Source organism: Rhipicephalus sanguineus, chromosome 11, assembly GCF_013339695.2.
Source record: "Rhipicephalus sanguineus isolate Rsan-2018 chromosome 11, BIME_Rsan_1.4, whole genome shotgun sequence".
Taxonomy (NCBI): domain Eukaryota; kingdom Metazoa; phylum Arthropoda; class Arachnida; order Ixodida; family Ixodidae; genus Rhipicephalus; species Rhipicephalus sanguineus.
In genome coordinates this window covers 33,351,683-33,378,016 of record NC_051186.1, presented here as the reverse complement: position 1 = coordinate 33,378,016, position 26,334 = coordinate 33,351,683, and the positions used below count along the sequence as shown (strand labels likewise).

General features: G+C 44.3%; 1 protein-coding gene across 1 annotated transcript in view; it reads left to right on the top strand.

Annotated features, from left to right (window-relative positions):
* Positions 1–26,070, top strand: part of LOC119375631 (uncharacterized) — a 93,411-nt gene extending 67,341 nt beyond the window's left edge. The window contains exons 25-34 of the mRNA XM_049420318.1: positions 172–345; positions 5,407–5,454; positions 10,652–10,714; positions 12,055–12,090; positions 13,548–13,607; positions 18,909–18,944; positions 19,290–19,316; positions 22,751–22,786; positions 23,744–23,797; positions 25,768–26,070. Coding sequence (XP_049276275.1) covers positions 172–345; positions 5,407–5,454; positions 10,652–10,714; positions 12,055–12,090; positions 13,548–13,607; positions 18,909–18,944; positions 19,290–19,316; positions 22,751–22,786; positions 23,744–23,797; positions 25,768–25,811 — 578 coding nt within the window. The 3' untranslated portion in view covers positions 25,812–26,070. The remainder of the gene's footprint in view (positions 1–171; positions 346–5,406; positions 5,455–10,651; positions 10,715–12,054; positions 12,091–13,547; positions 13,608–18,908; positions 18,945–19,289; positions 19,317–22,750; positions 22,787–23,743; positions 23,798–25,767) is intronic.
* The last annotated feature ends 264 nt before the right edge of the window (positions 26,071–26,334 follow it).

The window sequence follows — 26,334 nt, the reverse complement described above, 5'->3', positions numbered from 1 at the left end:
TTCTTTTCCAATCAGCACGGTTGTGGTGTCGACTGACAAGCGAAGCGTGGCAAGCGAATGAGAAGGCGATTTGAAATGGGCGAGACTGCGCGCTCAGCACTTGACGGCGAAGCTCAAGCGTCCTTCAAGGGTTTTCGCAGACGCAATCTTCACCTTTTCTCTCTTCATTAGGATCAATTCGTGGCAATCTTGGAGGTGGCAGCGGAGCAGGTGTTTTAGTTGGCGGTGGAGCTGGAGGTGGAGTTGGCGGTGCAGCTGGCAGTGGAGCTGGTCTTTCAGTTGGCGGTGGAGCAGGCAGTGGAGCTGGCGGTCTGGTTGGCAGTGCAGCTGGAGGCGGTGCAGCTGGTGGGTAAAGATGATGTCATTTCTTTAAATCACAAATAATACTAATGACACGCTGCAGTGTTCTCTCTGCACACAACGTTTTACGGATTGCGATGTCCAGGTGTATACGTCAAGGAAGTACTTTTCGCAGTAGCCGGGGAGAAGCGACCCACTGTTTCATTCATATTGATTTATTCAGTACTTACTACGCTCTATTTAGGAAACAAGTAGGCGTTGTTATTTCACAAGATTAGAAGAGTCAACCACAAGTTCGCACGACCTGTGTAGAAATTTTAAAGGCATAATACATGCATCAAGAACAAAAACAATTTTACTGTGCTGTATGCCACACGGCAGAAGTATCGTCATAAGCGTTTATAGTATGAAAGCCATAGACCAGGACCATAAGAAAAGCAAAGGAAACTAGGCATGAAATGTAATGCATTTTAAATGTGAAGCATTTCTTAGCGAACTTCTGCGACTTTGAGCGTATCTTATCTATCTATCTATCTATCTATCTATCTATCTATCTATCTATCTATCTATCTATCTATCTATCTATCTATCTATCTATCTATCTATCTATCTATCTATCTAGCCGCCTACGACTTTTCGTTCTCCTGGTCGCTTGGTTAATCGAATGTACACCAAAATTGGTATGGCGTAACATGACTGTATGACGAACACTAATGACAAGTCATAACAAGAAAATCATGACACCCATGTCATGTACAGCATGATTTACATGCCACGCTCATGGTGCGCTCGCGGCCGTTTCGCTAGCTTGATGTACACCAAAATTGGTATCTTGTGACGTGACTGTGTGACGAACATAAATAACACGAGTTAACATAAAAATCATGACACGCATGTCATGTACAGCATGACTTACGTGCCACGCTCATGGTGCGCTGGCGGCCGTTATCGCTAGCTTGATCTACCCCGAAATCGGTATTGCGTGACGTGACTGTGTGACGAACATAAATAACACATGAACTAACATGAAAATCATGACACGCATGTCATGTACAGCATGACTTACGTGCCACGCTCATGGTGCGCTGGCGGCCGTTTAGCTAGCTTTATATACACCAAAATTGGTATCTTGCGACGTGACTGTGTAACGAACATAAATAACACGAGTTAACATGACAATCATGACACGCATGTCATGTACAGCATGACTTACGTGCCACGCTCATGGGGCGCTGGCAGCCGTTTCGCTAGCTTGATCTACACCGAAATTGGTATTGCGCGACGTGACTGTGCGACGAACATAAGAACACAAGTTAACATGAAAATCATGACACGCATGTCATGTGCAGCGTGACTTACGTGCCACGCTCATGGTGCGCTGGCGGCCGTTTCGCCAGCTTGATATACACCAAAATTGGTATCTTGTGACGTGACTGTGTGACGAACATTAATAACAGGAGTCAACACAAAAATCATGACACGCATGTCATGTACAGCATGACTTACGTGCCACGCTCATGGGGCGCTGGCGGTTGTTTAGCTAGCTTGATCTACCCCGAAATTGGTATTGCGCGACGTGACTGTGTGACGAACATAAAAACACGAGTTAACATGAAATTCATGACACGCATTTTCCTCAATGACATACAAGACGATGTATGCAGCTCTTTGCTGGCGTCTTCGCATTACATCGATTCCCACAATGCGTGGGATCTGCCGGCTTTTTTTAAAGCTGTAATCGTTATTTCGTTATTTCGGTTCATTGCCCTCCTGCATATTGCTCTGACGCGGCGGTTTCGCCTTTTATAGACAACCAATGTGCGGTAACACCTCTATTTCCAACGACCAAATGGGTTCCAATATCAAGACCTCATTATGTTCTGGTGAATGAAGCGGAAAGAAATGATACATAAATAATAGGGCATATATGCTTTTGTTCGCAGCAGCCAATCATTATCTTCGAAATCCACCCGACCTAACCACATTAAAGAGGCTAACTGTAACTGCAAAAAAGTAACTCACCGTGCTTAAAGAGCCCCTAACCACCTTCTGAAAATACCAAAAACATGGCTGATCACTCCGTCATAGGAATCGGTATAACACGAAAGTGAAAGGCATCTTCACAGAAGTAGTGCTTATTGTGCAGTGATATAATGAGATCTTGTACAATCTCAATTGGTGCTTGGCAGCTATAGTACCATATGACGTGGATGCACCCACGTTGACACCTAGTGGCACATCTCCATGGCGACAACTAACGCCCATGATCATGATTTAACCATTATGGTAGCTGAAGCCTTCAACATATACCTGGACACAGCGTATCGCGAATACCATGCAAAGGTGACATCAAGAAGCACGTAATAAACATAATAAACTCGATATGTACTTTTTGAAAGCGTCGTCAATTATGGAGAGAAACGGCATGGTGTGCGCTCCCGAGCAATACAGTAACCTAAGCCCATGCTCATGAATACACTATCACACTGCGCTTCAACAACACGGCAGGCAGAGGTTCGTAGCTTGAGCCACGAACTTGCGCAGGCGTTCCACGTGGCGCTGGCCTCTGTCTCGCTCCACCAAGGCACGACACTAAACAGTCGACATCGTTGCCTTTCTGCAGTGCTTACTGTAGCAGTTTCATTAGCCGATGCTATCGCACTCCGTTGGTGCATGTGGAAGAGCACGACTCCCTCAAGGAGCCGTCACATGTTAACACGAAGCGAAAGGCAAAGAACGCAACGGCGTCTAGGACGACTCCCCGATGCTCTCGATCGGGCGATCTCGCTGGCATTGAGAAGCTTTAACCAAGGCCTTCGAGTCTGCGCGCCGACGCGCAATCTCCGAGGCCATGCGTTAACCGCGTCGTGACCGAATCGTTTTCTGTCGGCGCTAATAAGTGTCCTGCCGCATTACTTAACTTCCCCTCTTACAGACGGCCGTACCTCCCCGCCCCGCCTAGTCCCGCCAACAGAGAGCACCGTACGAGAGTGATGTGTGAGAGATATAAGGCGCGTTTGTTAAGTGGCCTGCATCTGCCTCAGTACCTTAGTGGGTAGAGCGCCGGGCGTTTATCGTCGCGGCCAAGTAGTCGTAGGTTCGATTCCTGGCGGGGGAACTTTTTCCTACAGTTTTTTTTTCTTTCTCACCCGTTAGCGTCCATTTTATCAGTGTCATATCCGTGACAAAAATGCGTCACTAAAGTCTTGGTGGACACCGGCATAAAACAGTTTCATGTTAAAAACAAGCGCATTATTCTCTTCTGGCGTTTCTCGTCTTTCTGGCACGCTTCATGACGCAAGAACGGCAATTCACGTGACGTCATTACGGTACATAGTATCGATTGGTCCATATACGCGAAATATCAGTTGTGAATTGTCTCCTACACTGCTTTGCCATGCATCCATCCACTCGTCCTGCCTAGTCTCGCATGACTATCGTGCGCGATCAACTGATGTCACTTGATTTTGTGTCTTTCCGACTAAGCAAGCGATATAACAGCGTGTAGCCGTCAAGAGCAAAATCCTGATAGTGGCAATGCTTAGTGCTGACATTGTACTCGTGTTTTTAACGCTTTCGTGACCGCGCCCATAGAACGTGGGTCACCGGTGACCCCAACGCGCCGAACTAGAATTTAAAAGTGCGGGTGCTCCTATCAGCTAGTTGCATCATCTTGCACATTCTGTAAGTACTGATGTTTCATTTCCTGCGTAGTTAGTTTTTTTCCCGAGCGGCAGCGATTTTTAACAGCGACTCAAAGATATTGGTTCGCAAGGAAAATCAGCGTTTTGGGCATCTTTTTCACCACGGAAGTAATAAACGGGATTCGTGTTAACAAAAATGAGTGTTCGTGGTTGCAAGTCCTGTAAAAGCAGTCTTATGTCAAAGATGGTGGTTCTTGGGAAATGGTCACGGCCGCAGAGACGGTGAATTTCGTTTGCCTGCTCATCTATATGGGCATCCTTGAGCTTCCATGGCTCCATCTCCCCAAGACAAGTACTACATTCAGAACAAGTCCTGCCGACTGACGAAGCGGAGAAAATACAGAAAGTGCTAAGAGAACAAGAAACTTGACGACTGGACAAATGCCACTTGTAACGCCTGTTTGGACCAGTGGCACACCAGCCTTAGAAAAAGAAATTTTTTTACATCGTAGAGCTTTTAGACATGGTTCCACCTACTTCAATAATGCCAAATATTGAAATGGGAAGACGTTTTTGTAGCTTACAAGTTTACAATATTTATATTGTGTGCGTTGATGCCACGCTCTAGGAGGTTTTGGTGCCGCGTTCAGCGCTACGCTTTGGTATGTGATTTTTTTCCTTTGCTGCTATTCAGCATAATTTGCTAAAATGCCTATGACTCAATAACAAATTTATTCCTCTTTTAAATTATGTTTATTTATTGCAGTGTTTTAAAAATTTGTAGAGGGAGAAATACAACCGTGTAGCCTGCAGGAATACAGTTTTCACTGGGCAGACAAACAAATTTGCAACTCATACGCTTTTTGAGCTTGATCATTCAAAATTTTCTCTAATATAGAAAGCTCTTGAGCAGATATTTTGTATATCTCAGATTATTTTCCGTTTTTTTTTCTTTCATCTTAGTGGCAAAACATTAAAAACGTTCTCTGCAATGATCAATAAATCTTGACTTTCATAAATATTCTTACATAATATACCTGAATATGAATTTTTCGAATATCATTAAAAAGTGCAATCACTTAGCTTCATATTGATAGATAATATTACACGGTATCTTTCTTATTATTCATAACAAAAAAAATAATTACGAAACCATAAAAAATGGGGCCACTTTTCCCACGATCACGAAAGAGTTAAGAAATAAGTGGCGAGGAGAAGATCTCGCCTGTAGGAAGGGTAGCGAAGGCGAGAAAGAATCCACGCCCTCGTTTTTGAACGCGGGGTGGTTAGGGGCTCTTTAAATGAAACCATCGCGCAACTAAATACCACGCACTTGTGCGTTCCACTTTCCTGTCTAAAGACTTAGGTTAACATTTTCTCGGTTCTCATACCGTTCAACATGCTTACTTCTTATACCGAGTGATTTCGCTAACACAGAACGTTCTCTTTTTGTTTCTTCTAGGGACTTCTGGTAGTCATTTAGTAATCGTCGGTACACCTGGTGGCACAGGTGAGTGCAAATCCCACCTCACTTAGTGTCAAACCTTTAAGATATGCTGGGACATTAGGAAGAATCATATTTATCATTACTCCAAGACTTTAAGCAGCTCAGCATCCGAAGCTCTGCTTGCACTCTATTGAAAAGTTTGAGTTCTTTTGTACTCCTGGCAGTAGCTCGCAATAAGCTTCGGTTTGGGCTGGCTCAGATGCTAGTCATAAACCATATTTACTCAAATATAAGCCGATGTTTTCTTAGAAAAAACGATGTGCGAAAGTGGGGGGCCGGCCTAGATTCGAGTAAATACGGCATATCTAGTACCAAATTACTCGAGTAGTCCTGCACAAAGCCCAGGCAGCCTTGTCTATTTTGCATACCTCGTGCGAAGTTACCCCAACTTAAAAAGCTATCTTGTACTTACTGCCCGGTGATGCGTATGAAGGTTGCTGCTGACATTAGAACATAACGGTTACCATTCATAATGAACGCTTTACGATAGAAGCCACTTTGTCGCGAGAATTGTTCTCCTTGGATTGTGCATCTTGGGGCTTTTTCGTTAGAAGAAATCAGCCTTCCAGATTCATTTCTCACCGGCACATGCTTCAGGTAAACATTGATTCCACTCGTTGAATAACTCTTCCTCCCTCACTGATACCTTCTACATACTCTCTCAGTCTTGCTTACTGTTATCGCTTACGTTTAATGATCCCTGCAGCCCTTTTCTAAATAATAATTTAATGACCCCACTATCGCCTCATGAATCAATTGCCTTGAATTTTTTTTTAATCCGCCAAGTGCGAGCGGGGTTACAGTAGTTTCCTCTTTGACAGCCCTCTTATATGACAGCTTAAGGACTGCCCAACTTTTCTGAAATAACCACTGAAAGATATGTCGTTCCATGCACAAAATTCAGTAAAAAACAAGCGAGAAAATTCTGCACTTTTCATATTATTCTTGTTTTAGTTTCTACGGGTGGCATTTATGGTTGCTGTGTGTCAATTGGAACTTTTTCAAATGGCGTGGCGGAGGCTTGTTCCGGTTCATTAGAGCAATCATCGATGAGATTGAGTTGTAGGGAATGTTTCGGATCTTCGCGATTTTCAATGGTAATTCGAATGAAGGCGTATATGAACGTTTAAAAAATAAATGTAAGCTCACTGTTTCATATCGATCATTATAAATGCATATTGAGTATATTTATACGACCTGGTCTACGTGGAATGCCCAGATATGTCAATTCCAACGCAGTGTACGTTATTTCTGCGTCTTAAAACGAATGACGCAGCCTTTTGAACCTACCGCCAGCTGGTATGACCTGACTCGATAGTTGGACTCGATATTGTGCACTTTCAGCAAGGTTTGACGATATCGAGAAAATTCTGTGAAACTGACGAAAATTCAGTCTTCATGTAAGCTTGCTCAGGATGGCTGTGTGGCTTTTCTGAGTAGTTTCAAATCTTGCGGTATTGATGACTTAGCGACTTGCTAAGGTCTAATTCGCTCACAAGTTTTGGTGGGCTTTTACTCATTGGCTGATAGAACGGTCGTATTTAATATGACAGGACATCACTGTGTACAGAATCACACGCCAAAATACATTCAAATGTGACGCTCGACTCGTCGACTTCAGCCAAATGTCATATTCGCCAACCACTTCTAACATATAATACCTAAAATATTCCAGGGCTACTTTTGATGAGCAGAGGACAGAGAAGTGCATTACAGGACGGGCGCTGATTCCAACTGATCGGTCCTTGTCAAAAGTAGGCCTGGAATATTTTAATTAAGAATGTATCACCAACTAGCCCCGCAGTGTGTTTTGTTAAGTGCACGTATAACATGCTTATCATATGCACTAAATAATCACCATCTTGCGCACGTGATGTAAAAGTTTCACAAGCACTGTGCATTCGTCACTTTGTGATAAGCAGAGGTCGTAAATTGTGTTTCACGTTTTGAGCAGCCAGAAAGATTGCACTTTTATTTATCGTGGCCTTCTTCAATCAGTGCAAGAAAGGCGGCGTTCAGTGCTGAATTTCCTTTTTTTTTCGCACAGCCTCTATTCAAACTTTTTTTCACGCTGTCTGTTAGGCTTGGCATAAGGTCAAACCTACAGTTTATGCTTCTCGCTATTATTTTTTTTTCACATTCATCAGTTTATTTGTGAGGCAACTTTTATCGCTTATGATGCTCTCGCCTATATAAATGAAGTGGTGCAGCTGAAAATATATACTTCCATGCTCATGGCTGCTCACCTCAATCCCCCTGCTGTGCTAAGTTCATCAGAGTGCACTGATTATTCTCTGCCTGTACATCGTAGTGCCTATGGGTTTCTATAAAGCTACCGGGCATTTTTATTCTTTTTTAGGCGCTAACGGTCATGTGGGCACCACCGTCCTGTCAGGTATGTCAAAAGGCTGGTGTTATTTTGCTGTCAGGCATGGTGCAGATATTCAGCACTCTGCTTGGGCGCATATGTATTAAGGCTACAGAGGACTGAAAGTATATATATATATATATAATATAAGGTGCAGGCATATGTAAAACAAAACCAAACAATTACATGTATTCGACATTTCGACTGGGGACCAGTCTTGAAACAGACCGGTCCCCCCGGTCTAGTCTAGCGGAACATCATAATGACTTTATTAACGGAAGAACTTCTAGCTACTTAGTGTTGCACTGCCAAAGTTGCCGTTGTCAGCCTGAGCTTAATAAACGGTGTGTGTTGAATTGTCATAATAATAAAGGGACGCGATAAATTTCTGAGGCCTTTAAGATTAGGAAATTTGCCGACAAATGTGCTAGCCAGCCATCAGTGGCCTTACACGATAAGGAACTCGCACTTTTGAGCCTGTGAACACCCTATTCCTGTTCACCCTCTCTGATGGTTCGCCACCTTGCTAGTGTGACTCGTGTCTCTGACACACAGTTTTTGCAGCTTTTTAGTTTTGTTCATTTATGTGACACACGTTTGTGACGCCGTGTTTGATTTATACATTATCTCTTGTATAATATGTATCTGTTTTGTGACCAATAAACACAGTTGGTAGCAGGACTAGGCAGTATCGCGATAGTATTTAAGAGTGATTTTTAGTATCTGTATTTCTGTATCGAGATACATTTGACAAATATATCTTTATCTCAGTAGTGATATACTTTTACGATGTACCGATTGTATCGCTATACAATGGCTGACACGGGTATCTCGTTACTTTTTTTTGTCGGAAATGAGCTGAGGCATGTTGCCAAGGTTGGAGGGGGGGGGGGGAACAAACAAAAGCGCGCCGCTGGTCGGCGACATAGCACGGGCGCTGATGGTTTCCTGCCTTAACTTTATCTTTCCCTTTCTTTAGGAAATCCGTGCGTTGAAAATCAGGGGTACAACCACAGTGCTTGCAATGCTCACCCAGAAATCCTCCAGTTTGTTTGCACGCGTTCAAATTATGTTTTTAGCTCTCTCATTGAAGCATAGCCTGGTCTGATCGATGTACTGGTGACCACAGCTCAGGGCAATGGTGTAAACAACGTTAAAAACGCCTGTTGTAATCTTGTTCCGGTCTTCCGTTGCACAAACAGGGCGCTTCTCACTGTTAGTCAAAGCACACTACTTTGACAGCTTGCATGGCGTGGAAAATACAACTTGGACGTTGCACTTTTTCTTTTGCGAGTCGCTTAATATCGTGTTTAATAAGTTCTGAGACTAAAGCGTGCGGATTGCCCCCCAGAACTTATAACTGCTGTATGTGAGTTCCTCCTGCAAAATATGAAAAGTTCCAAAGCAAACGACAAGCCTAAGAGAGCTGACATGCCAGTGAAGGTTATCCCATATATACACCACTTGTCGCACAATATTGTCTTTGCGGAGTATGAGCATTCCCGAAATAAAAAAAAAGTCTTCCAGTATCTCTATTGCTGTATCTTTATTTCGGGATACTTTTTTCGCCTTTTTGCAAAAGTATCTCCGAAATATCCCGGTAAGTCAAAGGCAAATGCATCTCAGTATCTGTATCTTCGGCTTCCAACCCATGTATTTCGATATCTGTATTCCGGAATACTTTTTGGAGTATCTCTGCGTAGCCCTGGTCAGGACTCGTGTTGATCACTATTACGCTTCCTTACTCCTTTCTTGCCTGTACTTTCGCACTACCGTGCTTCGCGCTGCTCATCTTCACCATTATTGTGGTGAAGTGCGCCACCATCCGCAATAGTATCTTGTTAAAAACATTGGCACAATTGGTTTTTAACCGTTGCTGCTACACATGCGCCTTCTCTCTTGCGCCACTTTCTCGCTCAAGGAGCCTCCTTTTTTTAATGTTTTTTCTTATGCTCCACTATTTGTTACCTCGCTCAACTGAAGCCTCTTTTTAATGTTGCGAGTGATATATCCTGCTTAAATGCCAGTTTTACGACGTGCCTGTCTAAGCCACCAAAGCAGCAAAACGTGCCTGTAGCCATACTAAGAAAGCCGAATGAAGCGCTTGTTGGGCTTGTTGGGCTTGCACCGCGCGCGACTAATTATCTATACAGATGAAACAAACATGATCGTAACTGCTGACCCGAAGGTTGCGGGTTCGATCCCGGCCGCGGCGGTCGCATTTCGATGGAGGCGAAATGGTAGAGGCCCGTGTACTGTGCGATGTCATTGCACGCTGAAGAACGCCAGATGATCGAAATTTTCGGAGCCCTCCACTACGGCATCCCTCATAATCATATCCTTGTTTTGAGACGTAAAATACTAACTATTATTATTATTATTATTTGTCTTTCCTTTCCATATTTTCCTCTCTCCACTTTGATCGTAATGACGAAATACTAGTCGCCAACCCTCACTTCCTCTCTCCTTTCTTTACACTACCACAAAATTTTCAGCGCGCAATACTTGTTCCTTTGAAGTACTGTGCTCCGAAATAGACACACCAAGGTCAATGCCAACACGCTTAAATACCCTGAAATACCATTTGGCAGCATGGCAAGTTTTCACAATGGCTGCGTAGATACTTAGACTTCCTGGAGTGATATCACTAACTTCACGCAATATGCACCGAACGACTCAACCAGAAGGAGTCACACACATCGCTCTGTTTCGACACCTCGCTGCGTGTTTTTCTTTCCGTATTCGAATTCCAAATATACACGTGCACAGTCCCCATACTCCACTGATCTGTCTTCATGATATCACTGGCTTGATGTTTTTCTTATTTTATAGGAACCACTAATTATACTCTTCTACCAGGCAGCGGCGGAGTAACACTTCTGCCGGGTACTACAGGTGAGCGCGGCTGTTGCTATCGTTTCATAAGCAAAACCAATTGCAGATTGGGCTATTTGGTGCGTCATTCCGAGAAAGTGTAGCACACAAAAAGTGGGTAGTCATTTGGCAGCGACGATACACGCCTTCAACTTTCAGCTGTTCATTTCGAAAGCTGTGCATATATTTGCATGGTCAACACTGGACGCCCGTGTGATATTATGTCAACCAGCATGTACCGTGTTCAGCTACTCAAGGAAGCTTTTCCACAGACAGAAATTAGCTGACGCTTGAGGTCACTGGACCGGCAAATATTCAGAATTTTGCTGACAACTAGGTAACCAATGCTTCCCTATCACTCGTCGCGAAGCGTCTGGCATTCATATTTGACCTAATGTCTTCTCCTAGCTAGCATTCGTGTGCAATGACCTTTATAATAAAATTGCCCGTCTCTCGAGTCAGTGAACTGTGCCTCATATGATATCTGATCATCTTCCTTTAACTCATTTTCTCTTTAATAGCTTTTATCGGGTAATTGCGACAATCGGTTATTTGTTAATTTAAGATGTAATGGCCGCGCAAGCTGTAAATGGCACTTGAGCAAGAGAAACAGCTTTATTAGAGGTCAGACTAAGGCCTATAGATATTCCTCCGCCAGGAGGACCATGGCCAGCTGGTCGGCGAAGGCCCCTGACGCCAACCACACCCGCGAATGGGGAGGTGGAACTAAACCATTCTTAGCTTTCGAAGCATGAACCGTAAGGCACATTTCCAGCGCCATTTGTTTTTTTGTTCAGTCACTCCCCGCCACGGTGGTCTAGTGGTTCTGGCGCTCGACTGCTGACCCGAAGGTCGCGGGATCGAATCCCGGCCGCGGCGGTTGCATTTTGGATGGAGGCGAAAATGTGTGAGACTCGTGTACTTAATTTAGGTGCCCGTTAAAGAACCCCAGGTGGTCGAAATTTCCGGAGCCCTCCGCTACGGCGTCCCTCATAATCATATCGTGGATTTGGGACATTAAACCCCAAATAATATTATTATTTTTGTTCAGCCTGTTTACCTGATAGCTCTTATTCTCTCGGTACTTATTCCCAAGCGCACAAACTCGTCTGCTTTAGATATGTTTAGTATTCACATATTAGTCATTATTGTGACTGCAACTCTGATGAAAGTGCTTCGCTATGTTAATTAACGTGAGTCTTGTGCGCACGCTTAGCTCCTACACACCCGATCGTTTTATTTCAGTATCAGAATACTTGTGCTTCCATTGTACCCTCTGTTGTTCCACTCTACGTGCATGTTTTTGCAATAGAGAATGTTACGGCGAAAATATCAAGCGCTCTCTCCTTACCCCCTTCTAGGAGCTGCTGGGGGTCCCTTGGTAACCATCAGTGGAGGTCAGTGCGGATTTCTGTTCCTTTCAAAAACTAATGCCGTTTTTATACTAGATGGTCATTAAAATTAAATTACCCAGCCTTCCATTAGTCATGTGATGGACAACTGATATAATAAACTGATATTTAATTATGAAACAGAGAAATTGGGCGCTATATTTGCCTTGTATAGTGTCAGGGTTGTGTAATATTTCTTATTGACTGCACGAATTGTGTTCTACTTAGGCGATATATGAATTTGAAATATATATTTGGGCGAGATATGAACCCATTTCTTCGAGTAATGTGCTTCTCTCCTACCTGCTGCTACGGCAACAGCTAAGATAGGTATGATGGGGTAAGAGGAGGGGGGGGGGTGCTGGAGCTTCATGTGGCGATAGCCGATTGCTTTGCTGGCGCCTTTCTTTTGTGGAAGGAAATAAACTTTAGTGTAGGTAAGGTTAGCTGCACTCTACGGAAGAAAAAAATATTTTCACTCCTTTTTGAGTGGTCTGGCTCGCCATGTCTACGGCTCTCTCTAAAGCGACACGAAAACTCTCTTTGGATATCATTATACACTCTTTGTAGGGTCGTGGGACCCTAAAGAGAGTTAACGTGCGTTTTCAAAGAAAGAAATATACGTTGAAAGTCAGGACTCACCGAAAAGAGTAACACCCTTTCTTTTTTTTTCTTAGAGCTGGGGTCCAAAGCTCGTTGGAAGCAGTAGACCTTTTTCTAATTACTCATGTTAGTAGGCCTATCTACGAGGTTTCTGGTTTGAAATGACTATTGCTTCGCTCGCTCATTCTTTTCTTAGTAATACTGTGCAAGCAGTAACTTTCTGCGAAACTGAGTACATAGCATAATAGACTCTGTAACCTTCTTTCACTACTTGTCATTTTCTCAGCTATGATATCTCTATACACTGCTATACCTAGCTGTGTGCTTCCACAAGCTATTCCCTTTCTTGACGCTAAAGCGTTCATCGCTACTCGTCATGCTATTATATATATCGAGGGCGGCAAAGCCTACTCACGAACTTGAACAGCATCTGGCATGACTACTATATTAAAATATCTGTAACTGCTATTATAGCCAGTCACAATGGCAACATGAACCTATAACAGGCATTTTGTGCTCACGTACCAGTTCATTTTACTTTGCTATGATTATATGCCTGCTTGCCCTAATTAGCGTGCTCAACTGCTTAACGGAAGGTCGCGGGTTCAAATCCCGGCCGCCGCATTTCGATGGAGGCGAAATGCTATAGTCTACAGAGGCCCGTGTAATTACATTTAGGTGGACGCTAAAAAACCCCAGATGGTCGAAATTTCCGGAGCCCTCCATTACGGCGTCCGTCATAATCATATCGTGGTTTTGGGACATAAAACCTCAACAATTATTATTATTATATGTGCTAATTAACACCTTTTCTACGTCATTGTTTCATCAGTGGTTGACGCTTCATTTTCTTCTTTTAGGATCAGTCGGTGGGGTCACAGGGGCTGGAACTGGAACTGGCGGCGCCGGAGTTGGCACTGGTGAGTTCACATTCTAGGACCTCAGACAATGAGACGACTCACGTGTGTTTGAAGGGCTACTCTGATAGCTTCGTTGCGCTCGTATTAACGATATCCGCGAAGACTGATATTAAACATGAGCTCAAACATCGTTTGTTTAATAAATCACTGTAAAAAGATCATCTCTAAATGTTTCTTTTCATGCTAGGCACCGGAATTGTTTTAAATAAACGAACTCCTTCTCACATCGAATGCCATCTTCTGAAAAATTGGGGTGGGGCGAAGCATGTCGTAAGGGTGTTTCAGCTCCACTAACGTGAAACCTGTGGAGGGGCGAAGCCTGCAGTGCGCTCTGGTGTTTCCCACTGCAAAATCACTGCTAATGGGCATTGAGAGGCAGAAGAAATATTACACACAGAGACCCGCACTCCCCTTTTAGTTAACGCGCACGCTGCGAATCTTTATTGTTCAACTACGCAGAAGAGAAATCTCCCACCGGCACTATGTTGCAGGTCCAGATCCAGTGCCTATATATACGGGGTGGCCGGTGAGCGGTTGTGCAGTGCGAGCAGTCGGTTTTTTCAATAAAGAAACTAGCTAAAACATGGGATCAAACATGACATCCCCAATACGCTCAGAGCTAAGATCGTCGCTAACCCGATACCGAAAAACATGACCCCTATCACGAACGCGGCCCGCAGAAGACACAGAGCCAATGTACTGCTCAAAGCCCACGGCAAAAACAGTCAATCTCTTTTCGTAGATGCTAGCCCATACCCTGAACACAAGGCCCACATTGCTGTCGCGACTGACACGTCGGGCATGTGTATTAACGCGTGCACTGTCACAACCAACAAGATAGAGGAGGCTGAGGAGGTAGCCATAGCCATGGCTATCACCTACAACAAACACAAATTCATACTGAGTGACTCGCAAGTAGCTATCCGAAATTTTACGCAACGACGGATTTCACAACAAGCCCTCAGAATCCTCGTTAATAGCCAAGAACTAAAGAAAGTAGATGAACCCAAATACCTAATATGGTTCTCGGCGCACACAGAGACTGAATTAACCCGCCGCGCAACCCGAACGGACCCCTCGGTGAACATCCCTGGCGGCGCCGACGTACCACACAAAGACCGATTTACACGCTACACAGAATACACACAACACTGCAGAAAGACGAGGAGCGTTTTCCCCGCACCTCACCCGAGTCTAGACAGGAAGCAAGCATCTGAATACCGACAGCTACAAACAAACTCCTACCCAAACCCTGTGCACCTCTACAGGAGCTACCCACACCTATACCCGGAAAATAAATGCAAACTATGCACAACAGAAATGGCTTCGTATAAACATATACTGTGGGAATGCCCAAACCTATCAACAAGTTCTCCTGAGGCCCTCCGGGAGCGGTGGCGGCTAGTGCTGCTCAGCTCGGAGGTCGAAGACCAAAGATGGGCTATCCAGCAGGCCAGGAAGGCTATAGGGAGACAAGGTCTCCTGGTGTCTACCTGTGCGGTCTAGCCCGGACCACAAACATACCGGATCTCGTAATAAAGTTTGTTCACTCACTCAGCAGACGCTGCCTGCGTTGGCGTTGTCTCTCGCGGACGAGGACGCGTTCTCGTCTCTTGCGAGCTGATAGCTCAGCGTTCATCGCAAAAAGCGCGTTTCTATAGTCAACGCGCGCCTTTCGCTCTCTCTCGCCACATTGTGAGCGCTGCGGCGGTGGCGTCTTCTCTTTCGCCGCGACAGCAGATGACGATGCCCGCCGACTCGCCGAGACTCTAAGGTGCTTCGCCCCTGAAAGTCCCCACCTTTATCGCCATTTTTCTTTTTCTGTTGTCATTTCAAGTTGTTCAGCACTACTGTTGCAATATAGTATATATTTATGTATTATATGGGCAGCGCCTCCTCTATTTTTCTGATATGGGACATAGACTCGTGCTCAGAAGCTTATATTGAAATAATAAGCGATAGTGCCTTATCGAGCTACCCCAGTCTGTAGTTATTACTTACAGCTAATCTAACCGGTTTTTTTTTATCAGCAGCTCGAGGCTTAGCGCGCACCTGTCTTCATGCAGCTTCGTAAACAAACGTGTGAAATACGCCGCGAAAGCTTCACGTTTCACATAAGCCCAGAGCAAACGCTTTAATATTGCAAATAGTATACGTTCTGAAAACTTACCGGAAATGAAGTGTTTACTACATATGCGGTTGTGAAGTAGCGAGCTGTCTCTCCGATTGATACACGCCGAAGCCACTCCGCTCTTCGTCGCTCCGTGACTTCTTTTGTACGCTGGCATCAAATGATTGAAGATGACTTCTGGCATGCGGAAAAAGTCGACATCCGAGACGTTATGATCTCTGGGGTTCGTTTTTGTGTGGTTGTTGCAACCAGAATGGCACAGTTCACCATTGTCCCTGAAGCCCTGCCCGAACTCTCATGATAACGTGGCTCGCATTCCCCGCGTACACGTACGTTCGTCCAGTTGCCGGAGGACCTCAATCATGGCGGAGCAGCTTCTTCGACGCTGGCGCCATCTAGGAGGCGCCACCTCTTTCCAAACCATCCATAGACGTGAATTTCTTGAAACTTCTCAATCTCACCCGCTCGAATGTGACTACCATTCAACATGGAAGCCTAGTGACTTAGGCATTGCGGTGCTAAGTTCTGGTATGCATAATGTATTCCCGGCGACGGAGGCTGTGTTTCCCTGGGGCTTAATGCAAGAGCTTCCGTGTACAGAGCGCAATGTGGTATATTTCATCCAGACTCTTAAAAATATGGCGTACCTCAACAGATCGTGGTTTCGGCACGTAAAGCTCTCGAATTTATTTCTTCACGTGGGACCGTATTCTTTAATCAATTCTTAATTTTGGTTTTCACACCTCCATCAGCGTTTACTTTCTAAGTTATTTTTCATCACTAATAATGTTTTCAACCCTTATGGAAGTGCAGTGAAGCAGCCGAAAAAAAAGCTGTTTTGTTTTATTTCCCGTGCGGCTGCTCAGTTAATATATTTTCATAAGCGATTATCTTAAAGATAGCCCTGCGATCTAAGTATAAGCTTGTAGACTTGCAGCATACAGTTCGATTGAGCAACTAGTCTTTCCGTAAAAAAATATGGCTGATCCCTCCGTCATGGGAATCGGTATAACACGAAAGTGAAACATATCTTCACAGAAGTAGCGCTTATTTTGTAGTGATGCATGAGAGCTTCTACCATGTCTATTCGGGTTTGGCAGCCATAGCACCGTTTGGCGTGGATGCACTCATGTCGGCGCCTAGTTCGTAGAGATTCGTAGCTTTAGCCGCAAACGTAGCGTGCGTCCCGCTGGCCTCTGTCTCCTTCCACCAAGGCACGACATTCGCCCGTCGAAATCGAGTCCTTCCTGCAACGCGTATTGCAGCATTTTTGTTAGTCGGTGCTCTCGCAATCGAAGTATTCGGCGGCGGAGAGATCCCTTTCGTGCATGTGGAAGCTGCACTACTCCGATGAGCCGGCGCAGGCTAACACCAAGCGAAAGGCAAAGAACGTAACTGCGTCTATGGTCCCTCGGCGACGCCAGCGCGGTCAGTGTCCTTCGCTGGTATCGAGACGCTTTAACCATGACCTCCGATATCGCACGCAATCACGGAGTAAGCGCCAGTAAGTGTCGATCGTGACGCATTACTTCTTTTCACCTCTGGCAGACCGCGGCAGCGCCCCGCCTACCTACACCGCCAACAGAGAGCACCGTGCAAGGGAGAATGTGTGAAAGATATAAGGCGCGTTCGTGAAGTGTCCAGCATCTGCCAAGGTAGCTTAGTTGGTTTAGCGTTGGGTGCTTACCGTCGCGGCCGCAACGTCGTGGGTTCGATTCCCAGCGGCGGATCTTTTTCTTGGTTTTTTCTTTCTCACCCGTTGGCGTCCATTTTATCAACGTCATATCCGTAACGGATGTACTTGGTGGACCCCGTCATAAAAAGCTTTCGTGTTAAAACGCTGCGCATGAGGTAACAGATTTTGTGAGCAATATTGCAATAAAACCTATTTAGCTATGCAAAGAGGATTATTGCTGCCTAAGAATTTCTGTCTCTCCTGTTACATACCATCGAGTACACAAAGTGCACTCATTATTCCCTTCTAATTAGTATCGCAGACAGGCCACTGGCGACATCTTTCAATAGTCAATCACAAGCAGTTACTACATTTTTTTTTTCTTCTAGGGGCTGCAGGTAGCACTGTAATGACAGGTATGACAGGACACAAGCATGGGTTTGTTCTTGTTGCACTTTTTTAAAAAGGCCATTGGAGAGTTGGTGGAGCGCTTTCAGATATTTCAAAATTTACATAAGTTAAATCTAGTAAAATATACAAGCTATTTCTATTGCACTCGCGCATCTCTTTTCTTCTTGAGCCCCGAAAAAATCGACGCATAGACATCAATTCGACAGACTTTTTCCATATAGATTGAACGTTATAATTTAAAATGTACAGCAAGCTATGGGTTCGCACGACATACGCTCTTCTGGTACAAATGTCGCTAGACATGGGACCACTAAAGTTTACAAGAAATAATTTATTCGACATAGTTTGAACGTTATAATTTAAAATGCACAAAAAGCTAGGGGTTCGCACCATATGTGCTCTTCTGGTACAAATGTCGCTAGACATAGGACTCCTAAAGTTTACAAGAAATTATTTATTTTCATTCATTCCGCAGATATCTGTCTTGCTTATACAAGATACGCCCTGTGTAGACTCTGACGTGGTAAATTATTTGCATGTATCTAAAACTATATAATAATGGTTCGTAGCAAATAAAATGTGCAATGAGCTCATCTCATTCGAGTGACGAATCTGTGTTTTGTTTGTATGACAAAATCGGTGAGTGCGTATCAATTATTGTTATGAATATTGCAATTCCACTTTTTCAGCCAGGAGCACCAGCATTAGGCATATAAAAATTCCAGCCCATCTTTTTTGATGTCTATAAAAAGTATGGTGCTTGCGAGATCAAATGTGACATGATGACAACTGGAATGCGCAACCGTTCGGGATATACCGTGTCTTTTCATTCCCAATCTGGCCACTAAAAGTTACGGTATCTCTGATGCAACTGTACGAGCCAATTTTACACCGATACGACATAAATAGAGAAGGAGGAAACGAAAGTACGCACTCTACTTAGCCCTAAATTGGCGCGTTTGATTCCGTGGGAGCCGTACATTCCTTATTCGCCTCCTGTCGTGACGCAGTGTCCTTGTCAGGCACCAGATTTTGACAATGCTGAAACCTAAGTAATTTTAACCTTCTTTTCTTGGTTTTGTAGCAACTGGAGCTGGCATCATTAGGAGTGTACTCTCAGGTACGTCAGCATTGTTTCGTCACTCTAGCTGCCAGATCAAAGACACATAAATGTGAAACCTTCGCTGGGCCTAGAATTTTGCTCTTCCACATTTCTCTACTTTGTAGGAATGCACGCAAGCTCCAAAATGACGTCTTCGTTTTGTCTTCATTATATTCACGTATCTGTGGTCTTGTCGAACAACAAAAAGTTACAAAAGAGCTTGCAGAAAGTGGAAGCTTCTCGTATTACGTCGCTTCAATCTCAGAAGAAAATTCATTCTTTGTTCTTTGTCACATGGTAGAGGCCCAGAAGCGACATAATTTTTAATCACAAACTGTTAAAGTGTTAATTTTTCTTTTCTAGGTGTTACCGGTCTCACTGGACTGCCAGGTATGTCACGATACAGGTGTTACTTCAACTGCCCAAATTACATTTACGTTTACAAAACCGAAATGTCATCATTTAATACCACACAGGTTCTTTAATGAAGCCATGCTGACAATCCGGAAGGTCGGCTCATGTATCCGAGTCCATGTTGTACAAGAAAACACTGCCGAGGATGTGGTACATTGGCATATGTGTCAAAACTCGTATTGCCCGAATCTAGTAAACGTACCGTTATATTCTCTTGCGGTATTTTCTTACACGAGAAAATGCCGCAAAATAATGGCATGTCATTTTCACATATTCTTTCAGTGAATATACTAAAGTGCGCTCGTAAAACTAATTCTTCCGATTTGATTCGTACGTCTGCGTTGTCCTTTTAAGACAAGGTCATCAATGTGTGTTTTCACATGTCTAAAAAGTTACATCAAACATTCTTGATAGTTTTTACAGTTGAACGTTTGTCTTTGGCAAGCTGAGTGATAAACCCCGCTTGAACGTTTCTCTCGTCTTATCCAATTTTTTTCTTCTTTTCTTTAGTGAAAAGCCGCTACTTGTTACTGGAATATGTCCGTTTTTTTTTTCATCTCTCTTTTTCATTCTCTCTCTCAAACGCTCGCTCGCTGATAAAGTGACACGTGCATACAATTTTTGTGTATTGACGGTCGGTTATCTTGAAATGTTACAAGAAAATGCGACGACGCAAACCACTGAAAAGAAAAGGCGAAGGAAAGAGCGTCAATTCGCAACTAACTTCATTCTTATAAATCCACCGCAATATATACACCATGCCACACATGCCCAATAACACACCATGCGTCATATCCAACAATCGGCCACTCAGTGCACGTGCTAGTTCAGAAAACCGTCAAAAAAATAAAATTCAGCTGAACGCAGTACCTCAGAGATATCACTAATACAGATATCTTTTTTTCTTTCTCATGAGGTATGCTTCTAGCGTCTCTCGCTCAATCACCTCCTTCCTTCTACCTAGAATGGTGATATTCGCAAATTTTGCCGCACATCCACGCGCGCTGCATTGCATAGGCAAATATACCAAAAGATTATTCTTGATAGAAAGAACATGCTCCCTTGCGCAATCGTTTACGCATCGGCCGGTCTGGCCGACGTAAACCCTTTCACAGGAGAGCGGAATTTCGTAGACCACTCCCATCGCACAGGGCCTCGCATGCCTCTTACCACAGCGGGTAGGCACGGGTCCTCTTGAAATCTGTGGGCACAGGCCCGACAGTTTCCTTGGCGCAGAAAACACCACAGGTACTTTGTACCTACTGGCAAGAATAATCTTTTAGCCAGAATAATCTATTGGCCAGAATAGGTTCCTCGCAAGTGCACTTCTGTTGGTTGCCAAGGAAGCCCATAAGGCTCACATGATCCATTTCCCTCAGGGTCTCAATAAAGTTAATTCCCTCTCTCTATCGCTTTCTCACATTAGCGTATGTTATAACGCGCGGTGGAAGACTTAAGTAACGACTGGGCGTCACACAATGCGACTTCCGTAACTAGTGGGTCTTTTAAAGCTTCCAACCCATTACAAAAGGCTCAGTCATAATTCTTCATCGTCATCAGCCGTCGCATCAAGAAACTGCACATAATGCCTTACAGGTGGTACCTCGCTTGTCCGCAGAATGACGAGTAATGTCGTGGTGTGTGCTTCCGAACTTCACAAAAAAAAAACATGGCTGATCCCTCCGTCATAGGAATCGGTAAAACACGAAAGTGAAGCGTGTCTAGACAGAAGTAGTGCTTATTCTGTAGTGATATATCAGAGCTTGTACAATGTCTATTCGTGCTTGGCAGCTATAGCACCGTTTGGCGTGAATGCACCCATGTTGACGCCTAGTTCGTAGAGGTTCTTACCTTGAGCCGCAAACTCGTGCGTCCCGCTGGCCTCTGTCTCGCTTCACCAAGGCACGACATTCGCCCGTCGAAATCGTGTCCTTTCTGCAACACGTATTGCAGCAGTTTTGTTAGTCGGTGCTCTCGCAATTGAACTAGTCGGCAGCGGAGAAATCTCGTTGATGCATGTGGAAGTTGCACTACTCCGATGAGCCGGCGCACGCTCACACGAAGCGAAAGGCAAAGAACGTAACTGCGTCTAGGGTGCCTCGGTGACGCCAGCGCGGCCAGTGTCCCTCGCTGGTACCGAGACGCTTTAACCATGACCTCCGATATCGCACGCAATCACGGAGTAAGCGCTAGTAAGTGTCAATCGTGACGCATTACTTCTTTTCACCTCTCACAGACGGCGGCACCGCCACCGCTCCGCCCCGCCTATCTACACCGCCAACAGAGAGCACCGTGCGAGAGTGAATGTGTGAAAGATATACGGCGCGTACGTGAGATGTACAGCATCTGCCAAGCTAGCTTAGTTGGTTTCGCGTCGGGCGCTTACCGTCGCGGCCGCAGCGTCGTAGGTCCGATTCCCAGCGGCGGGTCTTTTTCTTGGTTTTTTTTTCTTTTCACCCGTTGTTGTCCATTTTAAGAACGTCATATCCGGTAACGGAAGTACTTGGTGGACGCCGGCATAAAACACTTTCGTGTTAAAATTATGGTTTGTTGCGTTGTGGGTACGTTGGCAGTGTACTTGTATTGTAGCCACAAGAGAGGTTATAACGGGCTCTAGAAATGCCGCTCTTCGAGATTTCGCTGTGACTGTGCTGCGCTTTCAGCGCATGCTTGGCGTTTTTCGTTAGTTTTTTATTTTCTTTCTTGTTTTTTCTTTTTTTTTTTCCGAACTGCACACACAGCCCTCTTTGTTTCGCGCTGTCTATTTGCTATTTATTTCTTGTTTGTTTATGTGTTCTGACCCCGCTGCTGGTCAAGTCCTAACAAATTGTGACACTGTGTGTGTCAGTATGTATGTCTCTCCCTCTCTCTCTGCTCTCTCTCTCTCTCTCTCTTTTTTTTTTTTTTTTTTGCTGTTGTTGTTCTGGCCCCTCCCCTTGTCCCGTTCCAACGAATCGCGATGGTGTGTGCATCTGTGTATTTATTGCCGGAATCTGTACCTAAACCCGAACGCAATGTCATAATGCCATCGTTGATAAAGGCCGGTCCCCGGCCGAAAGGTCAGAATAAATGTTATGTTTTTCACTGTGACTTTCTCTTATATATTTTAACTGATAGCCAGGTATATTATTTTGAAAAAGAAAATACATATTACATATAGTATTGCTACATTAGCAATTATATGGCCGCAACTGTCATGACAGCCGTTGACTATACATATATGTATATATATGTATGGATGGACATGGACCTTGCGTGCACGCTTGGTGCCTACACACCCTATCGGTATAGTTCAACTTCAAAATATTTTTTGTTTGCATTCTATTTTCTCTCGTTGCACGGTACGTGTGCGCTTTGTCAATCGGGTGTTACGGGGAAATATCAAACGCTTTTTCCTTTCCCTCTTCTAGGAGTTGCTGGTGGCCCATTAGTAACCGTCACTGGAGGTGAGTGCGGATTTCTCTTTCTTCGTTGCGGGAATTGATGCTGTTATCATACTCGAACGATTACTATAATTAAATTTCCCAGCCTTCCATTAGTCATGTGATAGACTAGTGATAAAATATGAACTGGAACTTAATTACGAAGCAAATAAATGGGGTGCTATATTTTTATAGTACAGTGTCAGAGTACGAAGTGTGAAGTTGATTGAGAGTTTATACAATACATGGCAAGTCACGAATTGGCACGGTGTCATAAGGCCTCGTATGACGATAGCCTTTTGCGAAGGATCTTGTTCGCCAAGTTGGTTCATAGATTCGGCAAATTTTTAACTGCACATAGGAGGCTTTTGCCTCGGTGACCCTTTTATTTTGTGAAAGAAAATAAACTTTGAAACTTCAATGCGGCTAACGTCAACTGGGTCCCAAGCTCATTGGAAGCAGTAGGTCTACTTCTACATAGTTTCGCTAATATGTACGATGTTTCTCGTTTAAAGTAATTGTCGGATCGGTCGCTCATTCGGTTGTTGTAAGTACTGTGCAAAAGAGTAATTTTGCTGCGAAACTAATACATAACATAATAAACTGTGTAGCCTTCTTTCACTACTTGTTATTTTCTCAGCTGCAATATGTCGATACACTCCTGCACCCGTGTGCTTAAACAAATCCTTCCCTTCAATCGCACTAAAACGTTCAACGCTTATCGCCATACTGCTAAGTATATCGAGAACGCCAAAGCCTAGTCATGAGCTCGAGCTACATGATTACTTTAAGAGAACGTCTGTAATTGCTATTACAACCTGTCACGATGACAACAAGAATTTTTAGCGTGCATGTCATGCTCACGTACCAGTTTTTTTCACTTTGCAAAGATTATATTCCTTCTTGTCCTTGTTAGCGCACGTGCTCTTCTACGTTATTGTTTCGTCAATGGTTTGCGCTTCCTTTTTTTATTTTATTTAGGGTCATCTGGCGGGGCCACAGGGACTGTAGCTGGCGGTGCTGGAGCTGGCGCTGGTGAGTGCACATTCTAAATCAATTAAACAACGTAAGTGCGCTTGGCTTGGAGGGCGATTCTGATAACATATTTGCGCTCGTATTAGAGATATCCATGAAGACATAAGCACTCTTGTTTACGAAAGCACTGTAAAAAGCTACTTCTCCTCCAAATATTTCTTTTCATGTTGCGCATCAAACTTTGTTTATAAAATAAACAGTCTGATTCTCACCCGAACGCTCTTCCAAAAACTCGCACCATAATCGCCACATTTATTCCTGTTGTCCATTCATATTGTTCAGTACTAATGCTGCATCTAAGATATCTTTATGTCTTATGTGGGACATAGACTCGCGCCCAAAAGTGTCGAGCTGATATAGAAATAAAACTGCTTTAGATGCTTGAAAACTTCTCCTCTTCGCGCAGAGGGGGGGGGGGGGTCATATTCGTTGCACTGATTAGACATAAGCACCAGCATTGCACAATACCGTACCAGGCAAAGAACATCACCTCAATGAGTAATTCTAAAATGAATAGCGTTTTTTAAATCTTTCCTCCGTCTTTGGGGCCGGTGAATAGCTGACGGACCCAGAACCTTCACGCCCCATTACAAGGGCATAGATCCAAGATGTGCGCACGCTCTCACGATCCACTTGTTTGGCGCATTTGTTGCCGAATACCAAGAGGCACGTGTTGCCCAGGCTACAGATGTTGTGGCAAACTACGGCCTTCTTTACGAAAGTACGCTCTCGGCTGAGGCGGCCGCATTTCGATGGAGGCGAAATGCTAGAGTCCCGTGCACTTAGATTTAGGTGCACGTTAAAGAGCCCCAGGCGGTCAAAATTTTCGGAACCCTCACTACGGCGTCCCTCAAAATATATCAATGTTTTGGGAAGTAAAACGCCAGCAATTATTATCATTACAAAAGTACGCTATAAGAGAACTTACAATGAGAAAAGAATGGTATTGGATGATAAAGAGTGTGACAGCCGGCGTTGGTATTGAGACAATAGAGGATTGCTGCGCTCGCACGATGCATTCGCGATGTTAAAGGCGCTGGCTTTGTCCAGTCGACACTTTAGACACAACAGTAGCTTCGAATATCTGTCAGCCACCCCCCTCGCCAGAATTGATCGCTTGTGCCATGCTGCATGTTAGCGAGTGGAAAATGCGCTATAATTAATGCTTACAACGAACAGCGATTGCTAGTTAAATGAAACGGGCCAATCAATCTCGTTCGTTTTGGTTAAAGCACAGCACGCAAGAAGGACGCATAGCGTGCCAGTGAAATTAACGGTATAGCTATGTCCTGGTGACTGCACACTATGACAATCACGATGATTTCATGACGTCATTGTCGTCATCACCCTAATGATGGAAATGACGTTATGACGGTGATGTCCGGATGGTGATCGCGATACCACAGCTAACATGACCGCAAAACAACTTTCGATGACATCCGAAATATCAATCATGTAAATTCTGAAACTCGCGTGTTCACGTTAGCGGGACGCGACTTACGTCAACTTCCAAACTTGCTGAAGATGTACTTGTGGGCTACTTGGTCCATCATTACGGCATAGGGCAGCGTGCACCGGGTCAAAAATCGAACACGAAAAGAAAAGGACAACACGAGCGCTGACGCTTGTGTTGTCCTTTTGTGTTCGTGTTCGTCTTTTCACCCGGTGTGCGCTGCCATACGCCGTAACTTCTAAACAGAATTTCAGAGCTGTTTCTTGCAGTCAGTGAGCTATCTGAATAGCATATGTGCAAGCATCTGTGTTTTTTAGGCGAAGTAATCTGTAGAAATAAACCGGGTTTGTTTGGAATACCTTTCCGTCTTCATGATGAACTGTTCACGGCTGGAATTCGGAAAAGGCGTTTCGTCGTGTAAATGGAGGCATAAATACTACCACATAAAGCCATATTGAAGATAGAGAAAGAATAAACTCCACATAGAACAGCCTGTAAACAGCCTTTTACTCTGCAGCTGCTGGTGCAGGTGCACGTGGTCCAGAAGCCCGGCGGTCTTAACCGCCCTCCTTGCTCGGTAGACCAGAGCTGGTCGGTCGAGACCGAGCTGGACAGCGCGGACTCCAATAACCAAGACAAAATATGCAGTGGATGAAAAGTGCACGACATTATCTGAAGCCTGTTGTGGGATGCCTACCATACTTACTCGAGAAATAAAAGGACTGGATACTGTTCGCCGGAACTGGCTAATGGTTTTAAACTGTTGGCTGAATATTGGCAGTCCGCTCTCATAACATTGTAATAAAACATTACATGTGTACTTTGATGCATCAGGCTCACTTCATTACGGCTTCACACATTACGACAGTTTTGCTTAAAAAAACAGACTGCTAATTTTGTCCCTGTGTTTTTATTTCCGGTGAGTATACCAACCCACCTTTCATCGTTTTTCTTAATTCGCTGAAGTGTCGAACAACAAATCTACTCTTTAATTTTTCCGGGGCTCGGGGGTGTTTAAATGGGACGCTGGGTCTTAAAACCGGACAATGGGACATAAGGCGTGGAAAGCTGCTGCTTCTTCAAA